At 39.1% G+C, this 27,872-nt stretch overlaps 1 protein-coding gene across 1 annotated transcript; it reads left to right on the plus strand.

Moving 5' to 3' along the window:
* The first annotated feature begins 2,676 nt into the window (after positions 1-2,676).
* On the plus strand, positions 2,677-27,872 carry RAD21 (RAD21 cohesin complex component). The gene is made up of 14 exons (XM_075141254.1): positions 2,677-2,880; positions 10,006-10,179; positions 12,078-12,207; positions 14,403-14,502; positions 15,452-15,558; positions 16,462-16,665; positions 17,265-17,390; positions 17,587-17,709; positions 18,984-19,207; positions 19,512-19,677; positions 20,049-20,200; positions 21,732-21,881; positions 23,334-23,417; positions 26,054-27,872. Exons 2-14 carry the CDS (start codon positions 10,036-10,038, stop codon positions 26,243-26,245), a joined length of 1,902 nt encoding a protein of 633 aa, XP_074997355.1. The 5' UTR covers positions 2,677-2,880; positions 10,006-10,035; the 3' UTR covers positions 26,246-27,872.

A 27,872-nucleotide genomic window follows, 5' to 3' on the forward strand; every position in this document is an offset into this window, starting at 1 on the left:
ATCGGGCAATTAACTTTAGTTTTGGACCATGCAAACAAACTGTCTTGATTTTAATTTTGACGGAAGGAAGTATTCTTGTTAGATGAAGCAGAAAAGTATCAAACTAAAAGACCTTGGAAAAAATAAGCCATATTAAATTACACTGGCATCATTTTAGAATACATTCAAGAATAAATTAGAGGACAAGATTACAGACTGATCTTCACAGTAGTCACATACTGCCATGAGAAACAGATGTGATAACAATTCAAATCCTTTAGGTTTAAATTGAGCCAAATTTAGACTATAAACTCTCTGGGATTTGCATATACTTGCTTCTTTGAAGGATGTACTTTTAAAGCCCTATAATAACTAAGCATGGAAAGGCTGGAAACTGAATTTTGGAAGAATTGCAAAATCTGACTACAGAGAATCATCTGGAAAGGACTGGACCTATGTACTAGCTTTATGCTTTTAATTAGATGGTAGGTATTACCAAAAACTTAACTTTAAGCATCCTAGTTTTGGTTTCGAAAGGGATGTCTTTTATAGACAGAATTGCTTGCTCAAGCGGTGTAGAGCACGAGGAAAAAAAAAATCTGAGACTGATTTTTTTACTATTTTATGAAAAAAAGGGCAATAATTAAGGAAATGGTAGTGACAATTAAAAAAAAGGTCATAATTCTCTCCCATCGTTAATTTCTGCTGTTAGTCAAAGGCAATTTGATGTAGAGTTTCCAGACAGGCAACCAGCACACACTGGCCAATACTAGCTAGAAAAGCAATTTTGGCCAAAAGCCACTAATACTCAGTGACTGCTGAGATAGAGAAAGAAGGATTTCTTATTAAAATGCACGCAACTGAGGTAAGTGCTCAGCGTGGCAAGAGCCAAAGCAAGGCTATGCTACAGACTTTTTGGTTACAATGTGGGTCGGGGTATGAAGAGTTTAGATTTCCGACTCACACAGTTGTGCTATTACTTTATTGGTGTGGCTTTTTCCCCCCTGTGAGTGGTTGTTTTCCTATAGCAGCAAAAGATGCATCTTTGCTGGTCCACACTTTTGGTGAATTTGATGCAATCCAGTATATCAGCACTGTTAAACTAATTTAAGATTCTAATCAGTGGTCCAATGCCTAGACCACTAACTCATTTCATATGGGGATAGAGGAGGGAATAAATAGTGGTGATACAGCAGATGTTTTCTTGCAGAAAAAAAAACCTTGAAACATTACTATATCTAGCAGAACTCCATGTGGGGCGCACAGAGAATCAATGTTTGTTCTGAATAAAGGTTCTAGTGAGACATTATGAACGAAAATGAATGATGAAATATGCAAAACTGAATCTGAGGAAAGAGAATTGGGAGACTGAGCCTGCATGTTTTTACATATTATTTGTTGATGTTATCATCCACTAAGATACATTATCTGAGTGTCACAAATAGCAGTAATACTTCTTAAACCCTTGGTAGGCAGATTTTCTTGGTATTCTAACACTATGTTTGTAAACTGATGCCTCATTACACAAAAAATATTATTTCTGAGAGGTTATTTTAATAAGGTTTTTGTATTTTGGGTCTCTTTGGGCGAAAGACTATTTGTTGTTGATCCAGAATGTTATTTTATGTACTCGTAGCTTCAGACTTCCTAGTGCCTCAGAGAGAAGACCAGAAAAATCCTCTTCCCAAAACCAGCCTCGTTTTCCCTTTTTATTCCTTTTACTTAGTCATTGACCTGTTTAAGTCCAGTTGTACCCACAGTTCCCTCTGTTACATCACAGGTGGCTATCATAGATTAGAAACAAGAAAACCTAAGTCCTGTTGAAATCAAGATAGTCCAAACAAAGAAAATGCATGGTGTGCGCAGTTGTTCCCAACGTACTCAACAAACACCCCCACAGCATGAAAGAAACACTGCAGCGTCCCAGATAGCAGGAGTGAGCTGCCAAGCTCAGGCAGAAGACCTGGTGTGTTAACCTCCTTAAGGAAGCAGGCTGTAAAAAAGGATGTTTCCTTTAAATGAGAGCCTTTTGTGTTGTTTTAAAACAAGTTAACTAAAAATTCAGAGCTACCTTCAAGGCAGTGCTTTCTGTTCGCTGGGTAACAAGAGAGCTAAGCACCACACGCAGCCAGGCTGGACTCGAAGGTTGTGCTATGCACCCCCGTCTGAACGGGCCCAGGCCGGGCCCGACCACGCAGCACCCCGGGGCGCACAGCCCCAGTCAGGCACACCGTCACACGTCAGGCAGGCTGCCCGGCCCGCGAGGCTGCCTGACCCCCCACAGGCCGCGGCCCCGTCCCCGCGCCCGCGGCTGGGCCGGCGACAGACCGCACCGCCGCCGCAAGGGAGAGCGACCGGGCCGGGCCTGCGAACGGGGCCCGCCCCGGCAGCCGCGCGCTTGCCATGGCAACCGCGCGCGCCCGCCCAACAACCACTTCCGCCTCCCGCCGCTCCCCAAGGCCGCCGGAGCGGCGCTGCAGCCGCGCAGGCGCAGTTACCCCCATCCCTGCCTTGGCCGCGCCCCTCCGCGAAGCCTGCGTGCCGGTGTCACTCATCCGACCTCTCGTCATCCCCGCTGCCCCGCCCCTTCTCCCGGGCGGCGGAGTGGAGCGCCGGGAACGGGCGCATGCGCAGCTGGACGGCTCCCACTGGGCGTCCGCGACGGAGTGGCGCGCAGGCGCAGTGGGCGGTGGCGCGGCCCGGGAGGAGGAGGGGGCATTTTAACAGTAAACATCCTGCCGATTTGAACGGCTGGTTTGGGCGGCAGGAAGGGCTGCGGCCGCCATCTTGTTTGTTTGAGTGAGCGGCTCGGCTCGGCTCGGCTTGGGGAGGAGGAGCGGAGCGGTTACCGAGCCCGGCCTCGCCAGCCGCCGCACCAGCCTCCCCCTGCACCGGACCAGGGTAAGGAGCGGCTCCAGCCGCGCTCGCTCCCGCTGGTCGCCCCGCCTCGCTGCCGCCGTCCGAAGGGGCATGGCGGGGGCCGGCCGCAGCCTGGCTCTCGGGGCGCTGCCGGCCTGCTTGGGCTCGGCTGCCGGCCCCCTCCGGCTGGGCACGGCCGCGCCGGCTCTTCGGCCGAGGCCTCCCGCGGGGGCAGGCGAATGGCAGCGGGAGGGGAGGGCCCGCCTGGCAGCCCGGTGCGCCGCGCCGCCTGGGTCTGCCCGGGAGGGGCAGGGCGGCGGGGCCGCCTCGGACCCTGCTGCGGGACCGCGACCGGGGCTGGGGTCCCGGGGCGCGGGGCCGGGTGGTTGGGGTGACCTGCGCCGAGGCTGGGCGCAGAGGGGCCCCTCTGCGGCCTGGCTGCGGCACGGGCAGAGCCCCGGGGGGAGGCAGAGGCGGGTGTGCGCTCCGTGGTGGGGACGGTCTGTGAGCCTGGGGCGGTCACGCGCGGAAGCGCAGAGACCTCCCCGCTTCCACGGGAGAGCCGAGGGAGCGATGTGTTGGGGTCTGGTGGCCGGAATAATGTAACAGATCCCCAGCTCTGGGTTGGCAAAGGGACGGCGCAGCTGCGGGGCTGCTGTAGTCTGGGGAGGGGGAGAGGAGCAAAGTTTCATCTGCTTGTCTCTTATTTTCTAATGTAATTTAACTTCTCACTTGGACAAAGCAGAGTACTGAATGTTCTTGCAATCCTCACTAGTAACATATGAACTACCTTCTGGGCACTGTGGCTGTTGTTCTGCAAATAAAAGGCCTCTTTAAAAATGCCTACTTCTTTAAGAATTAAGATCTTACTGTAGCAGCTCTTATAGACGCTCTGATATAAATCTTGCCATAGATTTTAAGATTTCTCTCTGATCCTAAATGAAAGGCTTCTGTTAAATATAAAACAAGGTGTTGTGTTTTTATGAATAACAAAGGAAGTTTGGGGTCACTGTGACTTCTTGGCATGGCACTGTTTCAGTGGAAATGGCTTTTCGTTAAATTTAGACACATGGAAGAAAATATTTTGAATCTGGAGAAGGCCCACAATGTGTGAATGTGTGCAATAAGCATACACTTTCATAAACTCTTCCTCAGTAAAACTCGTTACATCAAAAATGGGGAAACATCAAAACATTGGTAGGGCCTGGAAACACAAAGCCCACTGATCTAAAGTTTTAACTAGAGAGGAAGTACGTGTGTGTGGGGGGAATAAAAGGAAGAGCAAGAAGTTAGTGGGACCTACAATAAACTTAAATTACCACAATTAAATTAGTCTTGTCTTGCCATCAGGGTTGCTGATATCATGGGATTTCCCACAGAAATGAGAATAGTTGCTTCAGTTAATATATGAGTTTAACTTTTTTGAGGCAAAATGTTAGAAAGTTATTTTTTTACATTTGAGCTCTTTGGGTGGACGGTGCAGAGGAATAACTGCTGCAAAAGATGGAGTAATATAAGGAATTCTATTCTCTTATTCAACTTACGTACATTTAAGGAGTGTGTTAATACATGGTTTCTGCAAGTGTATTAGTTTGACTTGGAACTCGAATTGCACAAAACAGGTTGGGATAATCGAGGTAGGGCCTAAAATGAAAAAGATTCTTTTCCACTAGATGAGTGGACATACTGAATCTAGGGGCAAGAGCAGGATACCTGCTGAGGTTTAGATATGAAAATGGAGTTGCGGGGGAACAGTGTTCATAGGGTTCAATAATCTCAAACTCTGTACAATAATTCTGAATGATCTGCCTTTTGAATTAGTAACTTTAGTGAGACGCTGGTTTTAGCAATTTGATTATGTGGGTGCGTAGTATATTGTAATTGGACAACAGTGAATGCAGTTCTTGTAGAGGAGTGGTGTGTTTTGAGCAATTATAGACCTGGTAGTGCAACCTCAGCCATAGGATTTCAGAAAAAAATGTTGATGGAAAAACCAAGACCTGGAGACAAATGGAAAATGCTGTATGCATTTATCAAAGGTATGTCAAGTTGGACTAGTTCAATTTCATCTTTTCAATAATTGATTTTGTGGACATAAGAAATTGAGGTGACTTGTCACTGAACTTCAGTAAAGCTGCAGGTGCCACAAAGAAATATATTAAAATTCAGAAAAATGCAGATTAACCAGAGAATTATAAAGGTGGTTGAAGGAAGGAGATGAAATAAGGTAGTGCTGAAAAGAGGCATTGAGCTGTAAGGAGTTATTAGTGGAGTTTGTGAAGACTAGTCCTGTGATGAAATTTTTTTTTTTTTCAGTGGCACCAGATGTTCAGTGTTCTAATGAAACCTGCTAGTGAGACAATATTAGTAAGTGCCCACACCAGGGAAGTTTTAGACATGTAAGAAGGACTGTATAATGAAGGATTATGAGTTAAAATTTAAGAACTCAAAGTACAATTGCAGGGTCAGGGTAATCCTTCTGGACTTCTGAAGTCCGGCAGGGCCAAGTCGGACTGCTGCAGGTGCACAGGGTGAGCTCACTCTTCCCCAGATCACCCAGGGCTGGCTTGGCTTAGCAAAACAGAAACAAGGATGGCATAGGAAGAAAATGCAAGTGCCGGGGGGAAGCAGCAGAGAAGAGAGATTGAAGAATAGCATAAGAACAAATGAATTAAAATGACTGGCTGATTTTTAAACTAAAGTATGGAAGTTGTCTGCTGATCAGTGGATGAATGTGGTTCTGGAGTAGCCTTACAACAGGGACAAAAGTAGGTGACAATAAAACAAATTGAAGACTGAACTTAACCTATGAACTGGTGTGTGTATACATAACCTGACCTAGTAGAGTAACAGGGAAGTGGATTTAATGGGCTAGAGTGAACCACAGTAAATTAAAATATGGTGAATATTGTATCTGTTGTCTGCAATATTATTGTCAACTGTTAGTTCATTAAGCTTTGTTCTGAATGTCTTGAAGGGTGGGACTCAAACTACGCGAGAGTGCTTTTCAGAGTTTAGATAGCCATTCTCATATGCAGAAGGATTTTAAGACTTAATATTTGTGAATAGATGATTAAGATGAAATTCATAGGTAGAATCTACCCAATTTTCTTGTTGCTTCTTTGGGAGGATCAATTACCGGATACTCAGATGAAAGAATGAAACGGGCAGATTCTGGATCAGACCCTGTGTACTAATCTGTGTTGTATTAGTTTTGCTTCACGTGTTCAGTTACTTTGTGTATAGAATTATAGCCTTTTTTCACACTTCTATAGAAAGAAGAATATTAAAAATAAGACAACGCAATTGTTGAGGACCAATTTAGGCAGAAGAACCTGAGGACAATTGTGGCACACTGAAGCAAATTCGGAGTTAGTTGAAATCAAGTTTAAAGTCTTTTAAAAGCACAATTAGGCAAGATCAGGATTTGGTCCCACCTGGTCTTGTGTGAGTACATATTATTTTTGTCGCAGAGTGGGGCAAGCAAGACAGAGAAATGAGTAAGTTCTTAAAAGAAATTTTAAGGTCCAAGTTCATATCCAGTCAACTTCAAAAATTAACAGTTATATTTTACCTTACAAGCTTTTTAAAAGCCATCAGCTACCCTTTTTCTTTTGAGGATTCTTATGAGTTGCTTTTGCAGCCAACGACATATGTTTTACATGTCTGCATGAGCACTCTGCCCCTCCAAGAAACTCTTAGTTCCTTTACCATTCATCCTAGTCTCAAATTATGCCAGAAAATCTAGTTCTTTTCCCTCTATGCCACTGCATCAGCATACTGCCCTATGAATTAAAGATCAGACAAAAAGCCTGAAATAAGGAAAAGGATTATTTGAAAATAAAGAAAAAAAATCTGGAGAAAGTGAGAGCAACCATTGGGGCCTGGTTTAAGCAATTGTGCTGATGCTCTGAACAACAGAAGCTGAACTGCTGCAGCTCAGAACCATGAAGGTGGGATTTGTACAGTTGCTGTAACCCCGGTAATTACCATACAGAGCAGAGCATCTGCTGGAATTTGGAAGTGGCACTCATATTATGACAGGAAATTAGTGCTTCAGGGAATAGAAGTGTTATTTGTTAATAACAGTTCAGATTAAAACACACTTTAACACTAGCTGTAGTCTGATTGTCACTGTTTCTCTTCATGTATTTCGCTGTGGCAAGGCTTCATTAATGGATGAAGAGAAACAGATGACCTCTGTCAGAAATTAGTTATTTTTGATTCTTAACTCACTCCGAAAGTTTAAGTACCCTGCATATGTAGTATAATCTCATTAGTTTTACAAGCAAGTTTTAGGTTTGATCCGTAACTCCAGTACTGAGTGGTCGTCAGACCTGGGAAACACCACAAACACAGGAGACCGCTTACTGTTTCTGTGCCTTCCCTTGGTGCAATGGTTTTCAGCCTCTATTCTTTGATTTAATTGCTAACGAAGCATATGTTTCAAAACCCATTCACATATGTTGAGCCCCCTTATGGGGATTACTTTGACGTGGATTGTCAGTTCTTTAAAAGACGGAAAGAAGTTAACAATGTGTCTGTTTAAAAAAAAAAAAGTGAAATTGTTAGCCTTGGTGTGATCCCAATACCTCAGTTTTTTGGGGAATCTTGCTTCGTCTTAGATAGTTGTTTGTCTTACACTTGCATTACCCTTGCTATTTGGGATTAAAAGTGGTAAGTTGTTTCTGTCTGAGTTGTCCAAATAGTATGTTTCACATTTAACAGGAAATCTTCAGTATATTTTCCAGGTTACAGTTAACTATATGTTTGAAGTTTTGTGAAGCCCATGCTACGTACATTAATGTTTGTAAAACATTGGTGAATAATTGTGCCAAACTCCATGAATCAAAATACATTCTTTTGCAACTGTTGTTGGAAGTTTTCAGCAGAGTAATACAAGCGGTTTTGTTAGCTGTATGTTTGTGTTTTCCCCTGTTCCTCATATTTAGGGATAATTTACAGGCCTGCTGTTACCAGAGCAGTGTGTGGTTGTGGTAGCAACTCAAGATACCAAAATGCTGTGCTGCAAAGTTATGTGTCTGCATATACAAAAATACAGGCCTTTGAAAATGCACAAGGGATTGAATTGTCTCCTGGCCTTTGAGACTGTTTGAAATTGTTTCAAAAAACACTGAGGGGGGTGGAGGGGAAAGCAGAATACCTTCCTTTAGATAACTTTTATTGATCAAGAAGACTTCCAAAGTTGTTTTGTTGTGCTTCCTAGAAAAGCTTGCTCATGTCCAGCATTGTGCAGTGCTGTCCTTAGCTGCCACACAGTCTAAACAAATAAAAATGGCATTTTAATTTTTTGTTAATATGTAGCTTTGTTATGACTCAAAGCTATCAACTTCCTTTTCTATCTACTGTGTTAACTCCAGCTGAAGCTGAACATGGCCTTTGTTTCCTTTAAATTCTCTCCACTGTCTCCATTCTTGCTTATGAACAGAATCAGTGACTAGTCTGTCATTAAGACAGATAAGCTTGATAGTTCTGTTGTCCAAACAACTCTGTTCTCTGTTTAACGCAGCTGAAATTCAAAGCTTTCATTGTCTTTCATGTTGAACGATACCTATCTGTGGGTACAAATATGGAGTATGGTACCACTACAAAGATAATTTTCCCTATCCTTTATACTCCTTCAACTCCCATTTATTAAAACAAAACAACCCCCCCCCCCCCCCCCCAAAAAAAAAGATTATTGGCTTTTACTGTCGGAGATCTACTCCTAGATCTACAATTTTTCATTTGTTACCCGGATGTCTAGAGGTTAGCTTTGGTTTCACTGAACCAGTAATGCCAGTGCTTCTCATGCCCCTATACTTATTTTTCTAGCAGTCACAATTGTGCTCCTCCTCTTTTTTTTTTGTGAAGCTTACCCTATAAATATCAACAGCTCTACCCTAGCTGCTTTGAAACTTGTTTCTTTTACCTACAAGTAAATTGGTATGGTTTAGGAATTGGCTTTCTGAGAATCCCTCTCTGGCTGTCATGTTTACCAATGCTTTGTGTTTCCCTGTGTTCTGTATTTGCTTATAAGTTGTGTTGGCATGCATTTGGGAAACGCTGAGATTTTTTTATGGCTAGAAACTGATGCTCCTCACACTGGCTCTGCCCAGCTTAAACTGTCCTGCTTTTACTGTTAGGTTGCTGTGCTTCCTCTGGCAGTTTTTTGGTAGGCATGGAGGAGATAAAAACTGAAATGCAGTTGTTGCGTCTCTCCTATTCTTCTCTTTCATTTCTTTTTCCCTAGTTATGGATCTTGCTGGAGAAAAAGCTGTTTGTGGAGAATCTTCCACCTCTTTAAAGCAAACTTCTTGTTTTCTCAACTTGTAGTTGAACTGAATCATATGCTTACCTCGCGCATGAAATTGGCATGTTTAGATCATAAGATATCATGCTGTTCTGCTTCCCCATGGTTCAATATGTTGGCATCTTACCAGCTGTAAGAAGGTAGTTACTAGATAAGTAGATAAAAGGAAGTCTGTTTTTCTGGTGAAGGAGAAAGAAGAAAATGAAATCTTCAGGAAGCTTGGAACAATGCAGTCAATTTTCTTACCATTTTTATCAACACTTGAAAAAAATATGAAGCGTTATTAAGAAGGTTATGAAATGGAGAGCAGTCTGCTCAGAAATGAAGACATAATTGTACTTTCTGTTTAAGAAAATGTGATGAAGTTCAAAAAGTTTAGGACTGTGTATTTTATAATGCTGAATGTTTTACTGAAACAATGTAGAATATATACTGGTATAGTATACTAGCAGCTACTGAATTAAAAGTAGAAAGAAATGGAAGTGGTGGAAAACTACTGTGGACTGAAAACTGAGACCTGTTTGTTTGCATTATATGGGTTTGGTATAATTACCATAAAGTTTAATATATTCAAAATTTTTTTCTTGTGGGATGGTAAACACTTTTAAATTATGTAAATGGTCATTGGTTGCTGTTCTTCCTGCTTTATATTTCCTCTGCGATAAATACATGTGCTGTTACATGGCCACTACTTATAAGTGTTGGCTTCTTAAATATTTTATACGAATAGTCTGACCTTAATGATTGAAAAGCAAGCATGTGCTTTGCTTTCTGCGGATAAGGGGTGTTTTTACAAGGGTGTTCCTCATAAAAAGTTTTCTAGAAAAAAAATAAATGTGCCTTTCTCTGTACAGGTTTGCACTTTGTTTTAGACATCTGGGACCATGTTCTATGCCCACTTTGTCCTGAGCAAGCGTGGGCCGCTGGCCAAAATCTGGCTGGCGGCCCACTGGGATAAGAAGCTAACCAAAGCCCATGTTTTTGAATGTAATCTGGAGAGCAGCGTGGAGAGTATCATTTCACCAAAGGTATCTATTTTACACTGATGTAATGTTATCTTGTAGTGAAAAGAAATTGTGTGGTACACAATTCTACAGGTGGTACTGCAGGTGGTAGTTACTATTTGGGTCGCTGAAACAAATAAAATTCAGAATGTTGCTATTTTAAAGGGTGGAAGGCTCTGTTCAGGTGTGAAATACTCTATTGACTCTCTGATTCTGAAGAGTATTTTCTTGTCAATTTATTAATGCTAAAGTATCATGTAATTTAGTTACAAAATGTTTTGCTTTGTATAAATGGAGATCTTGTATCTTGATGTACCATGCATCATTTAGAAGCAAATGTTTGGAAGAGCAGAAAGCCCAGGCTTTCTAAGAAGTAACTTTTAAAGGCCTGATGATGACACTCTTTCAGTGGTGGTGTTATTGGGAGCTGTAGAAACAATGCTTAGGTCACAAACAAACAAGAATATTTTAAGTTCAAAGCATGTTTCTGCTTAGCTACAGCCAAAAGATCTGAAGTGTGGTGGGAGCTTGTAATGTTACTGGTTACATGAGGATAGTTTTCCATATAATAAAAATACTGCACTGTAGTGTAAAAGCCTTGCTTTTGAAGCTTTCAGTCTCTGGTTTTCTGAGAAGTGAACAGATAGGAATGAAACTGAAAGAACATAACACTTCTGGATGGCTGTTGTGAAACCAGAGGAAATTTTGAGGAACTTGGGTTTTTAACTGTTTTTTTTTCTCTCTACTACTCAGGAAAATGAAATTTTCCATTTAAGAACTAGTGGACTGATATGGTTGTGACTTTTACCACTTAACAGATGTTTGAATGTCTTATAAGAAAAGCAACTATTTGAAGAAAGAAAACTTATTTTCGTCTTTTCTTTTGGTTAATACAAACATAACAATGTTTCTATAATGCTACTGTGGATTTTGGAAGAACTGCTAAGTATACGCAAAAAATGTATAGTACAATCACAGAGATGCATACTATTCCAGAACAGTGATTTGCTTCAGTGTCAGCTTTGGAAGGATTTAGAAAGCAGATAATGTTCATGGACTCACTAGTGAGCTGCAGCAGTCTTTTAGAAAAAGGAGAAACTGATAGGCACTCTTCCATATATTTAGCTTTGTGTAACACTTTCATCAGCTGGAGTATTAGAAAGATATTTTGTGCAATAAAAATTTTGAATTCTTAGAGTTTTAGCTAAACCCTGTATGGCTTAATCTTTCTGGGAGACAATTGTTCCATGTGCCCTTCAACACAAGTCTCATGCTCTTTCAGACTGAAGTACTTAAGAAGAGTTCTTCTCTGGAATTTTTTTTATCAGTTTTCGGTTCCCACAGCAGATACTTGATTACATAGTAAAGCAGTGAGGTTAAAGAGGAAAGGAACTTAAACTTGTTTTAATGTGGCAGTGCTTGTTTATGGACACCCCACATCTTCCACTATTTCTCTCTGATTTTCTTCTTAACTGTAGGATAGGAGATGGAGAGGTAAAAAGTGACAGTTTGTAACCAAATTTTACTTAAACGAATTGTAATTTATGGCTGTCCAAATTTTTGTATTTTTCACTTTTTTCACAATTAAAGTAACAAAGATGTCAGAAAAAGATGTGGTAAAATGGGTTTTGTCTTGTCATCCTTTTTTTTTTTTTTTAAACTAGAGAGGAGTGTTTGGGAATTGGCTGGAGTGAGCTGCTATTAACTTACTGATATTTGCCAGGTCACCCATAAATAATATGTAGAGTATCATCTTGAACTGTAGACTTTGCATTCTTTCTTTATGCAGTTTCCGGCTGATTTTTATACTTGTTTTGGATATTTGATGTTATTGAAAAGCTCATGCAAAGCTGACTGAAATCTCATTCACGGAAAAAAAGTAAGGCTACATCTAATTCACTAATTGTGCAATATGTTTTTAGGTGAAGATGGCACTTCGAACCTCAGGACATCTCTTACTAGGCGTTGTTAGAATCTACCACAGGAAAGCAAAATATCTTCTTGCAGACTGTAATGAGGCTTTCATTAAGATTAAGATGGCTTTTCGTCCAGGTATCTATCTTTATCTAAGCACTCTCTGAAAAGTTATGTTATTATATAATGATATTTATTAAGAAGGTACATAATTCTACCTTCCTGTCTCTGTAGAAGAATTACATAAAGTTATACAGGATTATAGGAAAAGTTATTTTCTTCAGTGCAGCTTCAGGTTGGCTGTGTGACCGCGTTGTATGCTGAAAAACATCTTTTAATTGAATTCTGAATGAAAACTTTTCCTATTAGTGCTGATTCAGTAAAATCTCAGTTATGATCTTGGCTGCTGTTGGTGTATGATATTAAATGGAAATATGCTGCATGGTTTTTACCTTCTGTCACAAGTCTGAAAAAGACCAGTTGCTTGTACTGAATAGAAGCACAGAAGGGAGTTTGTTTCCATCAAGGGTAAAGATTTCCTTGCCATGAGTTACAAAAGAAACATAGAAGTAAGCTGGTTTTTTACCACTTTAACATTTTAGTTTCTGCAAATAATGTGAACTGTAATGTGTGCAACAAAGATATTTTCCCTTTTGTATGTGCGACACAGAACTTCCCCCTCTATTGTTGCTTACTCTTAAGATTTTTCCATGCAAATGAGGAGCCATATTAATACCTGAAATGACTTTCCATCCAGCAGTGAATTACTTGGCTTACACAAGGTTGATATTTTTCTTTAATTCTGGCCTGGGAAACTTTTTTCCAGCTGGAGTGTAGCTGTGGCAGTGACACTGCTGGATGCTCACAGCTGCTGGATCAGGCTCTACCTTTTTAAGTTTGTGAGTGTAATAGATTTAAAAGCTGAACTTAAGGAACACTTTTTTTTTAAAAAAGGCAACTCTTGAAAGCCAGCGCAACAGTAAATTTGAGAAAAGTTAAGGGTATATAATGCCTTTATCTTCAGTTCCTGATCTTCATGTTGTGGTTCAGGCATTGAACTTTATGTAGCTTTCAGTGGCAATTTGTTGACTGTTGCCAATTTTTTGTTTACTCTTGCATTTAACTTCCCTGGGTGATGAGAACACATAAATGTGTCTAATTTCACAAGGCAATCTGTTTTCCCAATTTTCCCACTCCCAAGAGGGCGTATGTAGAAGGTGAAGCTCCTTAAAACAAGATTTACAAAAAGTGGCATGCTGACCTGAAACAAGTTGAGGCACTTGTCTTTGTTCTCAGTTTATCAGCTTTGTGACTTAGGCATTGTCTTGATCTTGTCTGCTCTGAGAATCATTTACGTGTTTTATTTTAAGCAGCCCACAGGTAAAAATATTGGATAGCCCTGAAAGGATGGACTAGGTTTCTTCATTCCTAGCCAAGTACCAAGAAAAAGTGTAAAGTACAGACTCATGCTTGTTCCTGGTCTCTCTGGACAGTGGTTCTTTGATTATCCATTGCGGAGGGGAACACGGTGGGCAGAGTGTTTCTGAAGTATCTGTACCTCAGAATTGCCTGTATTGTGTGGGTCAGAAGGCAGAACATAGAGCTCAAGTCTTCTGCGAGTTACAGAAGGAATTGAACCTGCATTTCCCATGCACTTTCAAGTGTCTTGACCTCTAAGCCTTTGAATAAAAAAGAGACACCAACTACCGGCACTGTTTTTGTATGATGCCTAATCTGATAGTCATGCTCCGAGAATGCCCACTGAATAGCAGATTAAGCATCTCAGGAGGGTAAGAAAAGGTATGTATGTGGCTTAGGTAATCCAGCTCTTTTAAATGCAGAAGCCCAAGAGCTTGTATGGCCCAAGTACAGTCAGTAAGTGCTGGGACTTTTAGAGCTAATTGAACCAACTAAATGACCAGTAGCAAAGTAGTCATACTGTGTTGTCACTGCTTTACCCAAACCAAAATGTAGGACTAACTAGCTCATCTGGAGCATCATGATAAAATGATTTTGTAGCAGGTACCTGCATAGTGTTGTGATGACATACAACGCCTGTGTTAGCTGCACAGCTCTGCATTGTGCTTCACAAACATTATTGAGTGATTTGAGGCTTCCAGGGTTATACAAAACAATACAAGGGCTTGAGGGTATATATTCTGAATTTAGACTGACTCTAAATACTAACATTATCTAAGGTTTCTTCATAGGTGTCTAGCATCGGTTCAATTCAACAATTTAAAGACAAGAAGCTCGTGCTGAGGGAACAATGCTGAAGGCACAGCTGTCCTTGTAAGGAATGGGAACTCATGTCTGAGTGTTCTTCTCTGCAGGGGTTGTCGATTTGCCTGAGGAAAACAGAGAGGCTGCTTACAATGCTATTACCTTACCTGAGGAATTTCATGATTTTGACCAACCACTTCCTGATCTAGAGTAAGCTTGGTTGGTTTTTTTTATTTCCATGCAAATGATGTTTGGTTTTAGTTGAGGAGAACCTGGTTTTAAACAGCAAACTCGTTGGATTTAAAAAAAAAAAGTCTGTAGGTAACCTGTATTCTTAAGTCTTTTAATATACCAAGCAAGTATGCAATCATTTTTGTATTGATTTTAAGTTCATAGTGACACACAACATTTTAACCAAAGTTAAAGCTGTCCTTACAGAAGCTTTTGAAAAACTCAGATATGTATTATCATTTTCTTTTTTCTTCTATGCAAGGCACTCTACATCACATACGTTCTCAGGTTAGACAATATTAGTTTTATGGAAATGTCCTTGTTGACCTTATGTACTGGCACTTTTAATTCTTAAAACTTTTTAGTACTAATGGGTTACTTTTAAACATAATAACAAGTATACAACTTGAATAGTTCTTGATCTTTAAAAAATTGATTTTACCCTTTTGGATTATTCATAATGGAATTTCTGGGATACAGTGCTTTGCTTTGTGTTCTATTTGGTTTCTATTCAAATTAGAGTATATACTAATTTGAAACTACATTAAAATTCTGTGTTCTTCTAAGAAACGTACCTTAACACACCACAAAGTGTTAATTTGGTACTGTTACTAGATATACTTTTTGATAAATTATATTAATAGCTTTTGAAGTTGAAGGGGAGGAAGTCTGTTCTTCGTTATTAATTTGGCCTTTAAAATTAGTGACCCCAACATAGCAAGGAGTAAGAGAGTTTACTGATAAGTTTCCCAGTCTTACTGTTTTAAGTAGTGTTTTCTATTCTGTATTCATCAACATTTTCATGAATTAACTTAAGTGTATAGTGTACCTCTTAGGAACTAATTTCACATTTATCTAAGCAGGCTTTATCTGTTGTTATTTTTTTTTTAAATGGAGATTTTTAATAATTGCTTTCTGTTTGTTTAAGTGATATTGACGTGGCCCAGCAGTTCAGTTTGAACCAGAGTAGAGTGGAAGAAATTACAATGAGAGAAGAAGTGGGCAACATCAGTATCCTCCAGGATAATGACTTCGGTAAAAATCTCGTGTATTATTACTATATGTTGCTAAGCTAGTTTTGGTAACTGTAAAGTTGTGGTTTTGCAATTACTATGGAATTCTCACTAAGTACAAAACAAATTAAATCAAACATGCTGTGTTTCCGTACATTTAATTTTTAGTTTGTACAGTCCGTTTTTCCAAAAAATTTGTACATGTCCTCTAATATTCAGCAAGCTTCTAGCTGCCTATATAAAGCTGAAGAATATGCAGTCAGGTTAATTACTGAAGTACAATGTCAATTCTAATTTTCAAAACATTGTGTGAATATGAAGTCAGCTGTTGCTTTAATCATAGGCATGTTCTCAGTCAGAAACTGTTACGAGATTTCTAAAGCTGAAGCCGTCAGTGGTGACTAGTTTACTTCTTTCAGTATCTTTTCAAGGACAGCGTTCTAAGATCTGAATTAAAGCTTGAAGACAGTTGTATTTGAATATCTAGTTTCCGGAGTACATAATGTAATCCATAATTTAATAATATTTTGAAAGTATAATCTAGGTATTGATGGTGGCATTGATTTGGTATTGGTTTGCTCTCTGTATATGAAGCCCAACCTCAAGGCATAAGGTACAGCTTTTTTCAATTCCTTCAAATTTTTTTGTTTCAGTGCAGCTATAACTTAGTAGGATCTTGCTAAAATCAATTTAAATAAGTATAATAAAATGCTTTGAAGAGGAGATGGTTATTTTTATAATTTTTGAACAGTATTTTCGCTATGGTATTGCTGGACATAACTCCTTACATCTTGTCATTAACTCTGCAATTAAGACAACTTGAAATGAAACTTGGTCTTACATTTGGGCCTTTGCTGATTGATTAGCTAGGTCTCTTGTATCTTGGTTCTTCAGCATTTATAGCGGTGAAAGTGTATTCTTGCAGGTGACTTTGGGATGGATGATCGTGAGATGATGAGAGAAGGTAGTGCATTTGAGGATGACATGCTAGTGAGCACCAGTGCTTCCAACCTTCTACTGGAACCTGAACAGAGCACCAGTCACCTCAATGAGAAATCTAATCACCTGGAATATGAAGACCAATACAAAGATGATAATTTTGGAGAAGGAAATGATGGTGGAATATTGGGTATGTTTGAGAAATTCATTTTTCCTCCCTCCTACCTTCTGCCTCACTAATTAATTCTTGGGGCGACAGGGGAGAGGTTGTTTCCTTTGTTGCCAGGGTCCCTCTCTAAGTTATGCCTTTAGCAGTGGAATTCTGGTTTGTGAGTGCTACAGCAATATAGATGATGCGTAGCATGTTAACTGTTGGCATATTTCAAATGGAGTAAAATTAAATCATCCAGAGTTTTTCCATTCTGTACGTAACGTTCTTTGGAGAAAAATCATTATGCAACTCTTTTTGTTCTTTGACTCCTTCCAAGGGTTTAGTTAATATGTTGAGAATTGTATTGAGTGCTTCTCTGTGAAGTACTAAGAAACCTAGTAAGGTGCAAATATGTGGTAAGTGTATTGTAATAAAGGTTATCTGTAAGCTCAAAATTTGAGCTGAAATGCGCCTTGGAAAAGCGCTCCTAATTGCTTTTGTGTCATCATTGATAGTATAGGTTTCTCTAACCTTTGCGCTGTCTTTATCTGTGTTGTCGTAAATTTGTCTGTATTTCTTTATAAATTTGTCTATACTTGTTTCATGAATTTGTGGATTCTTTCATGTGGTTGTTTCAGATGACAAACTTCTCAGTAATAATGATGGTGGTATTTTTGATGACCCACCTGCACTCTCAGAAAGTGGAGTGATGATGCCAGAGCAACCTCCCCACGATGATATGGATGATGATGATAATGTATCAAGTGAGTATGATCTAGGGCTATATCTAGAATTACTAGTTTTCAACTAATTTAATTGAGATTCTAATTCCATAAAAGCATTTTGAGCTCAAAAGTATGAAATGTGGTGAACCACTTTAAGGTTGGAGGAGGGGATGGGGAGGGTAGCACAGTTTCTTAATGTTTTGACGTAGTGCGAGGTACTTGTTCTATTTGGCAGTGGGTGGACCAGACAGCCCGGACTCGGTAGATCCAGTTGAACCATTACCAACTATGACTGATCAGACAACGCTTGTTCCCAATGAAGAGGAAGCTTTTGCTCTGGAGCCTATTGACATAACTGGTGAGTAAGCTATTTGGGAATATTTCACTTGGGTCATCAGAAACCACCTTAGCTCGATGGAGTGAAAATGAACGTCTAGCACTGCTGCTGACTGTACTTCTCAGTTGGAAGGGAAACCAGGGACCAAGTGCTGAATTCCTTTTATTCTAACGGTGGCCTTCCAGTACGTTCCAGGTAGGTAGCTTACACTGATGGTCTTGGAGGATACTAGTTTGTAGTTTCTGCAGTCAGTATGTATAGCGGCTGTATACTGTAGCTTTTGATACTGTAGCTTTTGCTAAACTTGCTAGTTAAAATACAATGAGTTGGAATAGAACTCATCATGTCTTTTATTCTAACAGAGTATCTGTAGTGCAGCACACTTCTCAATATGCAATGTTTGATGGCCAGGAGTGACTGTTTATGCTGAGAATGAGTGCTCTTCTAGCAATTCATAGCTTTAACTAATCGTTGAATTCAGGAGATGCATCTTTGTATTTGAAGTTCTACTAAATAGTGAAATTCCTTGTCTTTTTCTCTAATGCAAGACACTTTCTTACTTTAACTGGTACAGTATTTGGCTCATTATAAACAGATCCCTGCTTTATTAAAAAAAAATAAGATCTGGAAAAAACGTAGTTTGTCCTGTTGTTTTCAGACTGAACTCCAGGCCCTGATTTACTGCTTGGCCAATTAAAAAGCCCTAGCACTGCCCTCTAGTGGCAAGCTAGCAACAGAGGTCCTAGCTGTCAGCTGGGACCCGCAAAGACAGCGTTTGCCAGAGCTTCAGGGTCTGCTGCAGAGTGCCAGGCTGTAAGCAATGTACAGTAAAGTCATTCTAGAGCAGGATGAGAGGTACAGGTAAGATAACCACCCACATTAACACTACCAAAGCTCAGATAGGGCTTAGGGGAAAAACTTGTTTTGATACTTTGACTCTTTGGTCAGAGGGACCTTACATCTCAGGGGTTTGCTCCTGAAGAACACCAGCCTGACAAGCAAGCCGTGAGGGAGGGAGGCAGGCATGTGCAGCTGAGGACATTGAGGCTTAGGTAAATTCAGTAGAATTACGAGTACACACAGAAGAATTTGTAGGTTATGGGACAGCATTCATAGTGTTTGACCTTTCATAGTGCTTATGGCTTTTCATTCCTTCTCCCAAAGCTAACATTGCCTTAGATTCTTGAGGCAGCTTTATACATGGGCAAATAAGAGCTGTAGAGAACCTGCAAGATTCTTCTGCAGTGTGGTATCTGTTTGAGCTAACCTTCATTACTTGCTGAAAATCTCAACAGTCAAGGAAACCAAAGCAAAGAGGAAGAGAAAGCTGATTGTGGACAGTGTGAAAGAACTGGATAGCAAGACTATTCGAGCCCAATTAAGTGACTACTCTGATATTGTTACTACTTTGGACTTGGCGCCTCCTACTAAGAAACTGATGATGTGGAAAGAAACTGGTGGAGTTGAAAAGCTTTTCTCTCTGCCTGCACAGCCTTTGTGGAATAACAGGCTACTGAAGGTAATGTTTTTGTGCAGGTTCATTTCTAAATGGACTATATGCAGGATTGTGCCTCATATATAGTAAACATCAGCATATGAATAGCAATATAGTGATAGCAGTATTCATTATTTTAAAAAAAAAATCATTAAAACAACTAAGATAACACCAATGCTTAAAATATTTATCAGTTACAGAAATAAATGAATTTTTTTTAATGTTACTACTGTTGGAGAGGAGCTTGAAGATGGCCCATAATTGATCTGAAATGAAATTAAGGACACTGAGAACTACAGTAGTGAATAACGTAATCTTTCCCCTGTAGCTCTTTACTCGTTGTCTTACACCCCTGGTACCAGAAGACCTAAGAAAGAGGAGGAAAGGTGGAGAAGCTGACAACCTTGATGAGTTCCTTAAAGACTTTGAAAACCCAGAGGTTCCCAGAGAGGAGCAGCAACAACAGCAGCAACAGCAGCAACGAGATGTCATTGGTTTGTGTCTTGCCAAAGATGCTCTGCTTTCCCTCAAGCTTATTTTTCTCTTTTGTTTGTGCTTTATATTGTCACCAAAGATTATGAATGAAGCAAAGAGCTTTGTAATAGTTGTTTGGCTTGATATACAGTTTGTGACTTAAAATAGCTTTTTTACCTGGAAGTAGAAGACACTTAGAGATCCAGTTTGATCCAGTGGATTAAATGGGTATTGGATTGTATGCATATCTATACCAATTCTATTTAAGTCACTGCAAAAGCTATGCAGGCTGTTAAGAGTGCTTAATTCTAAATTAATAGCAGATTGGACTTAGTAATGTAATTTGAAACTGTACCAAAGTATCTAAAACTGGGTTTTTTGTGGAATATAGATGAACCTATTTTGGAAGAACCAAGTCGTTTACAAGAATCGATGATGGAAGGCAGCAGAACCAACCTGGATGAATCTGTTATGCCACCACCACCACCTCAGACAGGTGTTAAACGCAAACTGCAGCAAGTAGAACCAGAGCCAGTGTTACCTGTGAGTAAGATTTTTTTTGTTTTGAGAATAAGAAGTGGATAGTGTCTTTGAGCAGGAAGAGACACAGATTTCTGTGGTGTTGTGAGATATACTGGAGTAGTATCAGAATCTTTGTCCCTGGGCAGTCTTTATGGTGTTTTTCTTAAGTGGAAAGCTTACTGAAACACTTAAAATGCAGGTAGGATAAGGAAATGGCACTGTTTCCTCCAGAAAAAGTCTTCAAGGGGTAAAGTATATTGCTTACAAAGCTATCAAGTTCTTCTGCTTGGCAAGTGTATATGAACAGCTTTCACTGATGGAGAAAGGATCGTGCTAGCTGCACAAACTTCCTTTTTAAGATAGTCTTAGTGTTCCAGGGTTAAGGGTTCAAAGAAAAACTTAGGTCTTCAGGAAAGATTTCCTAGTTGAGTTATGAGTAGACTTGGAAGCTAGCTTTTATCTACCTCTTCTGTAAAAGCTGTGATGCAGTGTGAAAGGAAGCCATATTTGTGAAGGGGAGAGGAAATGGGCAAAATGAAAGGTGTATTTTTTTTTCTGAATGCTTACCTGGTGAGAACAGTCCTGGTTTATGCTGTCTTTCTCATATTTGTGCATTTTTTTAACCCCACTTTTCACATGTTTCTTGGCTAACAGGTTGTTCGCTGTAGAATGAAACTGTTAGATGTTACATTCTTTTATTAAAAAGGGTGGCAGCTGCTGCTCCTCTTGGCCATGTCATTGGGTGAAATTGGCATTGACTGTGCTAAAGTCAATGCTATTGGTGTATGTTGGGAATTCTTTGATCACACCAACCAGATCAGGCTTCTAGCAACATACCTGTAGCGGTACCTGCTGTATGACTCTAAATCAGAAGTTATTTTGAGCTGTTTCAGGGTATGTGTAGAAACAGTTTCAGGTGTCAAGGTAGCTTAACTGGCAAACACTTAACTGTGTATAGACTCAGGGGGAGAATACTGTATATTAATTTTATTAGAACTGATTACATAAATCCTGTTAAACTGCTTTTCTGGATTTTCCTCTTGATGTAAATACCTTCTGAGAGTGATACTTGAGCACCAAAGTCACTCATACATTTTTGGAAACTTTACAAAGTACCTACATTTTAATTCCTTCATGCTTGTATTGCAAAGAACATCATCTTGACATTTTGAAGATGTTTTGTTCCAGTGAGTTAAAGTGTGTTCATGTAGCACTGCATCTGGTTACGTGGGATTTTAAAGTTGCATGTGCTGATCCAAGAAATGAGATCAGTAGTTTGGATGGTGGAGTAAGTGAAGTTATTGGAAAGCCTTTTTCCTTGTAGTGGTATCATAATTTCTGGTTTGAGTAGAATCTAGAGAATTAAAAATACATATATGGACAGCAAAACAAAACAAATTGGTTTTCATTTTTCAAAAACTGAAAAATTCTGACAAATGCCTAAGATTTAGAGGCTTGCATTTTGTGAAACTGGTTTGTAGCATCAGCATTCTATTGTAAAAGCACTGACAAAATGATGCTATCGGTTTAACTGTATTGTGTACTCTTAAAGCACCCACCATCACAACAGCTGGAAATACCACCTGTAGAAATGCCTCCAGAGGAGCCCCAAAACATCTGCCAGCTAATACCAGAGCTAGAACTTCTGCCAGAAAAAGAGAAGGAGAAGGAAAAGGAGAAAGAGGAGGAGGAAGAAGAGGAGGTAAGAACTCTATGTAGAAAGGGTTTGTGTGTTCCCCAGCACTGTTTGACTTTTGGATTCATTAAATGGCATAAGAAATAAGTCTGCAGTCCTTACTTGGGAAATGATAACCTTTGGAAATAGTAGATTTTAAAATTATTCCATGACCGTTTTATATTTTTCCATTTTATAAATTGCGTATACATTCTGCTTTGAATTAGAGGGTTCTCCTGTTCTCACACATGGTTGGATTAAACCACTCTATATATTTATTATGCCTTCTACAAGAAGTTTTGAACTTAATTTTGTGATTCATTTTAAATAGTTCAGGCCACTCTAATAAAAGTAGATTTTTGTAAGAAAACTGTCCACGTCCTAAAAGGCGATAACTGAAGTTGTTTCTTAGCTACCATATTTAATACTCTGTGGATATCAAAACAAACTTCATTGATTCTTTTTATTTTGCACCCAAAATGCATAATATTAAATTAGTCTTTTAAAAACTGTTTTATTGTGGGAAAAATGTATCTGGATATGTGAAGCTTCCTTCTGTAACAAGTCACATGTACAAAGAAATGTGAATTGCTTTAGTCAAGGTGATTTTCCTAGCAATGTAAAAAGCAGTTAGAATAGAATAGAATATTTTCAATTGGAAGGGACCTACAACGGTCATCTAGTCCAACTGCCTGACCACTTCAGGGTGTTGCTGGATGCAGCGAAATGTTACTTTAAAAGTAGTATAATGAAGAGGAGGAAATACATGCTGACTTAGTTTTGAGAAATAAAAAAATTGGCCAAACAGTTTTTCTGCACAGTTTGAGGTTCTTGAGTTAAGACTGGAAACAAAGCAGATACTGCTTCCATGTGTTGCTTTCGTGGTGATTTTTTTAATTGCTGATTTGAAGTAAAGCCATGTATAACATCTTCCATAAACAAGTACTGTTCTGTGTAGGTGAGTGCTTCATAGGACATGGGGAGCTGAGTTGTTATAGCCAGCCTTCACGGCTTTTAGCAACAACCTATTTTCCTTTTCAATGGTTCTGTTTCCACAGTGAAATGAGAACGTCTGTGTTTATTAATGTTTGCAAAACAAAAGCATTGTTGATACTGTGTTCAGTACTAGCAATCCTAGATTAGACTGAAGTGTCTCTTCTCATTCAGCTCTCATGACTGAACTTTTTTGTTTTACTAATTGTCAGCATAATGTTTTGAGGTATAACCAGAGTGGCAGGCAACCTTGCTACAGTACATCAGCTTACATGTGTGTCTTCCTCCGTCCCTCTTCCTGCCTCTCCTAGATGTATCCTTGTCCTGGTTTAAACCACGACAATCCTGTGACTCAAGTTGTCTAAACCTTCTGGCTTGATGAAAAGAAAAAGCTGCAATGATATCTAGAAATACCTCTTTCATTTCATAACTCAGTGAATTAAAAGATTATTGTTTTGTAAATGCGTGAATTTTGGCTGCTTGCAGGAAGAAGATGGCACAGGGGGTGATCAGGATCAAGAAGAAAGAAGATGGAACAAGAGGACTCAACAAATGCTTCATGGACTTCAGGTACACGTGATAATTTGCTTTCTCTTAAAGCAGCTTTTGGTTGTGCTCACCAACACTTTTGACCCTAGTTAAAAGGTTAAGAAAGAGCTTTCTTTGCAGTAGATGTTACAGACTTAAAATACCAGTTCTGTCTTAGAGGGGAAAAAAATGCTTGTAATTGATGAAATCATAATATAATTGTCACCTTTTTCCAAAGAACATTTGAAGTAAAATTTTTGCTTAAGTGTTTTTCAACCTTTATGTCCACACTTGGTGTGCAAGTAGGACTCCCAGAAATTCAAATTTTAAAATAATTGGGTTTGATTGTGTTTTTAATGAAACATTAGTGCCTCTGACTTTGTGCTGTATGACCCTAGGCAAACCCCATCAAGGTCTAGGGATAAAACCATTTTACAGGATGTTTACTCCTGGCTAGGCTAGTTTGAAAACTTCCATGCTCTGAATCTAACAACTGTGGAAATCTGACCTTGGCTGAGGTACAGCATTACTTTTCAGCATGTGGCTTCAGTCTGCACAGACAGATAATCTTTGTAGGATGGATTCTTGCTTGCTAGAACTAAAGAGCTTTGAGAAAAAATAAGATAATTGAACACCCCTAGTATACACTTGAACTTACGTGCGGACTGCTGTCCGTTTGCATATAGGTCTCTGTATGTGTACTTCATATATTCTTGGACTACCTTTGCCTTTCAGTCTAGCGCTTTGTTCACTTAAACATTTTGGCAACTCCTGAGATTCTACTGTCACTGATGGGTTTCAGTTCTATCTCTCTAAGCTGTTTTTTTTTTCCAGAGTCACCCTCACTTTTTTGTGAAATTGATAGGCTCCATCTCTGCTGATAAAAGCTCATTGTCATTATTGTATCTCTGAACTTCCAGTATAGTGGATTGGCGGGGAGGGGAACGCTGCTGAATTTTCGGTAAACTGAGGTTTAGTAGTCTTTTGTATTCTATTAAGTTTCTCAAAAGTATGATTTAATCAAGCAAAAGCTTTACATTTCTGGAAAAAGTTACTAGAGTTATATTGTAAGAATTACTTGCTTACATCTCTAAACAGTGAAAGCTCAATTTTAAGCTCCTGAATAGCCTTTATGACACTTAAATACACTTAAATTTAGTTCAGATTACATTGTAAACTAATGTGATTTAAGTTAGTTCTTCTGCATACCTGCAAGAATTCCACTAGTTCAGGTAAGATTGTTTTAAACTGTTGTGGTGGTTTAATCTTGGTAATCAGCTCAGCCCCACACAGCTGTTTGCTCACTACCCCCTGGTGGGATGGGGGAGAGAATCAGAAGGGTAAAAGCAAGAAAACTTGTGGGCTGAGATAAAGACACTTTAATAGGTAAAGTGAAAGCTGTGTGTGCAAGCAAAGCAAAACAAGGAATTCATTCACTGCTTCCCAACAGCAGGCAGACATTTAGCTATTTCCAGGGAAGTAGGGCTTCATTGCACATAATGGGAAGACAAATGCCATAACTCCGAATGCGCGCACACACCTCCCTCTTCTTTCCCCCAGCTTTTATTGCTGAGCATGACATCATATGGTGTGGAATATCCCTTTGGTCAGTTGGGGTCAGCTGTCCTGGCCGTGTCCTCTCCCAACTTCTTGTGCACCCCCAGCCTACTTGCTCCAAAACAAAAACATTTGCTCCCATCCAAAACATAGCACCATATGAGCTGCTGTGAAGAAAATTAACTCTGTCCCAGCCCAAACCAGTACAACTGTTGCTTAAAAGTAATTTTTAAAGTATACAGATGTTTAGTCAGTAATGTTGTGTAATGTTTTCCTCTCTGAATGTTTCATCACAATTTCTGAAAAGAGTTTCAGAATTCTGTTTGGACCATGTCTAGCTTTTTTTTCAATTCCTTCTTCCATGTACCCAAAAGAGCATCACACTGGATGGCTGAAACATTAAGTCTGTAATGAGATTCGAAGTTAAGATCTGTTTAATATAAAGTAATTTGGTTTGGCCAGCTTAATATCTTTTCATCTAGTAGATATTCCAGAGCAGATGGTTCTGTTTTAAATTGAAGACGTCAGCTGTTGTTCTAGCCAGCAAACAGATGTATTTTCCTGAATTTTTTTATATTCTGGTCAAGACTTTGAAAAAATGTAGGCGACTTTGGGTACTTAGTTTCAGACAAACAGAGGAGTTTTAGAAATAAACAGGCTTTCACCTTGGGAAAATTATGCATCTCCTTAAAGAACCTTAGCTCTTGAAATTTTGTTTTAAACAATAGATCATGATTATTTTTGGAGTTACTTTTATTTTGAGAAATAAAAGAGGATTTTTTTTATTCCTATTTAAAAATATTTGTTCTGTAGTCAAAAAAGACTAGCTTAGCTATTGGTGCAGAAAGAAAATCTTGTGCTATACTACAGTGTTTCTGGAATAAGTTGCACAGATTCAAGAGTGATTTTTCACACATCTCTGGGAAGCCAACTTGGTTTCATTTAGATAAGATCCATATAGAAATTTTCATGTACATGTTGTAATGTCCGCATTCAATGTCGAGTCCTTCCCAATCCCTCACAGTGTCCTGGAGCTGAAAACAAACAATCTTGCCAACGGGCGTTCTTGTTTGTATGTAGTCCTCTCTTTAATTTGTGGTATCCATGTTTGTGTTTTTCAGAGAGCTCTTGCTAAGACTGGAGCGGAATCTATCAGTTTGCTTGAGCTGTGCAGAAATACGAATAGAAAACAAGCAGCTGCAAAATTCTACAGTTTCCTGGTACTTAAAAAACAGCAAGCTATAGAGCTGACACAGGAGGAGCCTTACAGTGACATCATTGCAACACCTGGTCCCAGATTTCATATTATTTGAATGGTTAGATACAGCAGAGCTAGTGTTCATTTCACTAGTGCGTACATGTATTGCCCCGTCTGTAGGGCCCACAAGACCATTACAGAAAATTTAGATTTTATTGTCTGTATAAAGTCCTTGGTTTTCTTTTTGGGTTATTTTGGGTTTTGTATTTTAAATTTACCACTTAAATTTTTAGTGAAACTGCTGGGGTGGGTGGCTTGAGTTCCAACTGCAGAAACCAGACAGCTCAAGGACCCAGATGAAGATTGTTTTAACAACTCAGAGCAGATGTGTGCAATATTGGTGCATGTAATGTTGAGTATCAATGAAAATGTCTTACGATAATTTGACTAGTTGATTCCATAGCGATATTTTTAACCTATACAAGTAAACCTGAATGGCCAACCTATTGTCTGATTAAAAACTTTGCCAAACTCGTCTAAAATGTTCGGTCTGCTTCTCATAGTAGTGGTTTTTTTTCCCCCTTTCTTAGATCTCTGTGCGTACCATGGGTCTCTTAAAGCTGCCGATATGAAAGGTAGTGCCTGATATGTCAGCTTGCTTTGTCACTGCATTTTTGCAGTCAGATTTTTGTAGCCCTTGATGCTAAGGGGAAACGGGTGTCTGTGGAAAGCACTTCCTCTACGTGATACTATTGCATACATGAAAGGACAGAACATGTGTTAAGCATTTTAGACGAAACATTCCTTTTCACTTATCACCTCATTATGGTCCACTACTGATAATGGCTAATTACTGTTAATAAGCGTCAAATAAAAACTCTAGTCATTTCATTTAAACCTTTTAAGATATCAAAATGCTTTAGGTTTGTTAGAGCTGTATATAAACTCCAGACTTTTTAAAACAGACTTCTAGATTGTAAATTATCTGATTTTTATTAAGCAGGCATATGAAGATAAGAGAAGTTGAACAGATTGCCTTTGTAAAGATGCTAAATTCAGATACCACCTGTACTGAAAGGGCAACAAACTTGAATATACAGTACAAATGGGCACAGTTCCACTTCATTGTGTAGTGTGTTAATGGCTCTTTGGATATATTTATGGTTTTAGTATCAATTTTTCCAATAATGCACACTCCTGTGTTCAAAACATTTTATCAGTTTTGCAAAAGAGGTCCCATTTGATTTTACTTATAAAGAATGAAGCTTTACTGTTAGACCAGGTAGCACCAGAAATTATGTGAATATGTTGATTATGGAAACCTGTCTTAACTTTTTTTTAGGGCAAAATTATTCACACTGAAGGTTCTGGTTTTAATGTTGGCACTTTTGTGAAATAATTTTGGGACTCTGAAATTTCAGTGTGTACTCAACTGTAAAATTATGTGAATGTTTAAAAAAATCTGAGACTACATGATGACCATGTTTTAATAATCCTTGAAAAAGTTAATTGTATAAAGTTACTGCAGCTTTATTTTCAACATGATGTGCCTGTAAAACCATGATTTTCCCCTTTGTAAAAAGAGACATTGTAGATAACTTGAATGTTTAATTATAGAAAAGGTCATTAGTTTCTTGTTACACATTTTTAGTCTGTTTTTGTTGCTTTTCAAGGTTAATCTTGAAAATAGTTGATGCTGTTATGTATAACTTTTCTAATAAAAGTTGTGTTATAAGCTGTTA

Source organism: Calonectris borealis, chromosome 2 (assembly GCF_964195595.1).
Source record: "Calonectris borealis chromosome 2, bCalBor7.hap1.2, whole genome shotgun sequence".
Classification (NCBI taxonomy): domain Eukaryota; kingdom Metazoa; phylum Chordata; class Aves; order Procellariiformes; family Procellariidae; genus Calonectris; species Calonectris borealis.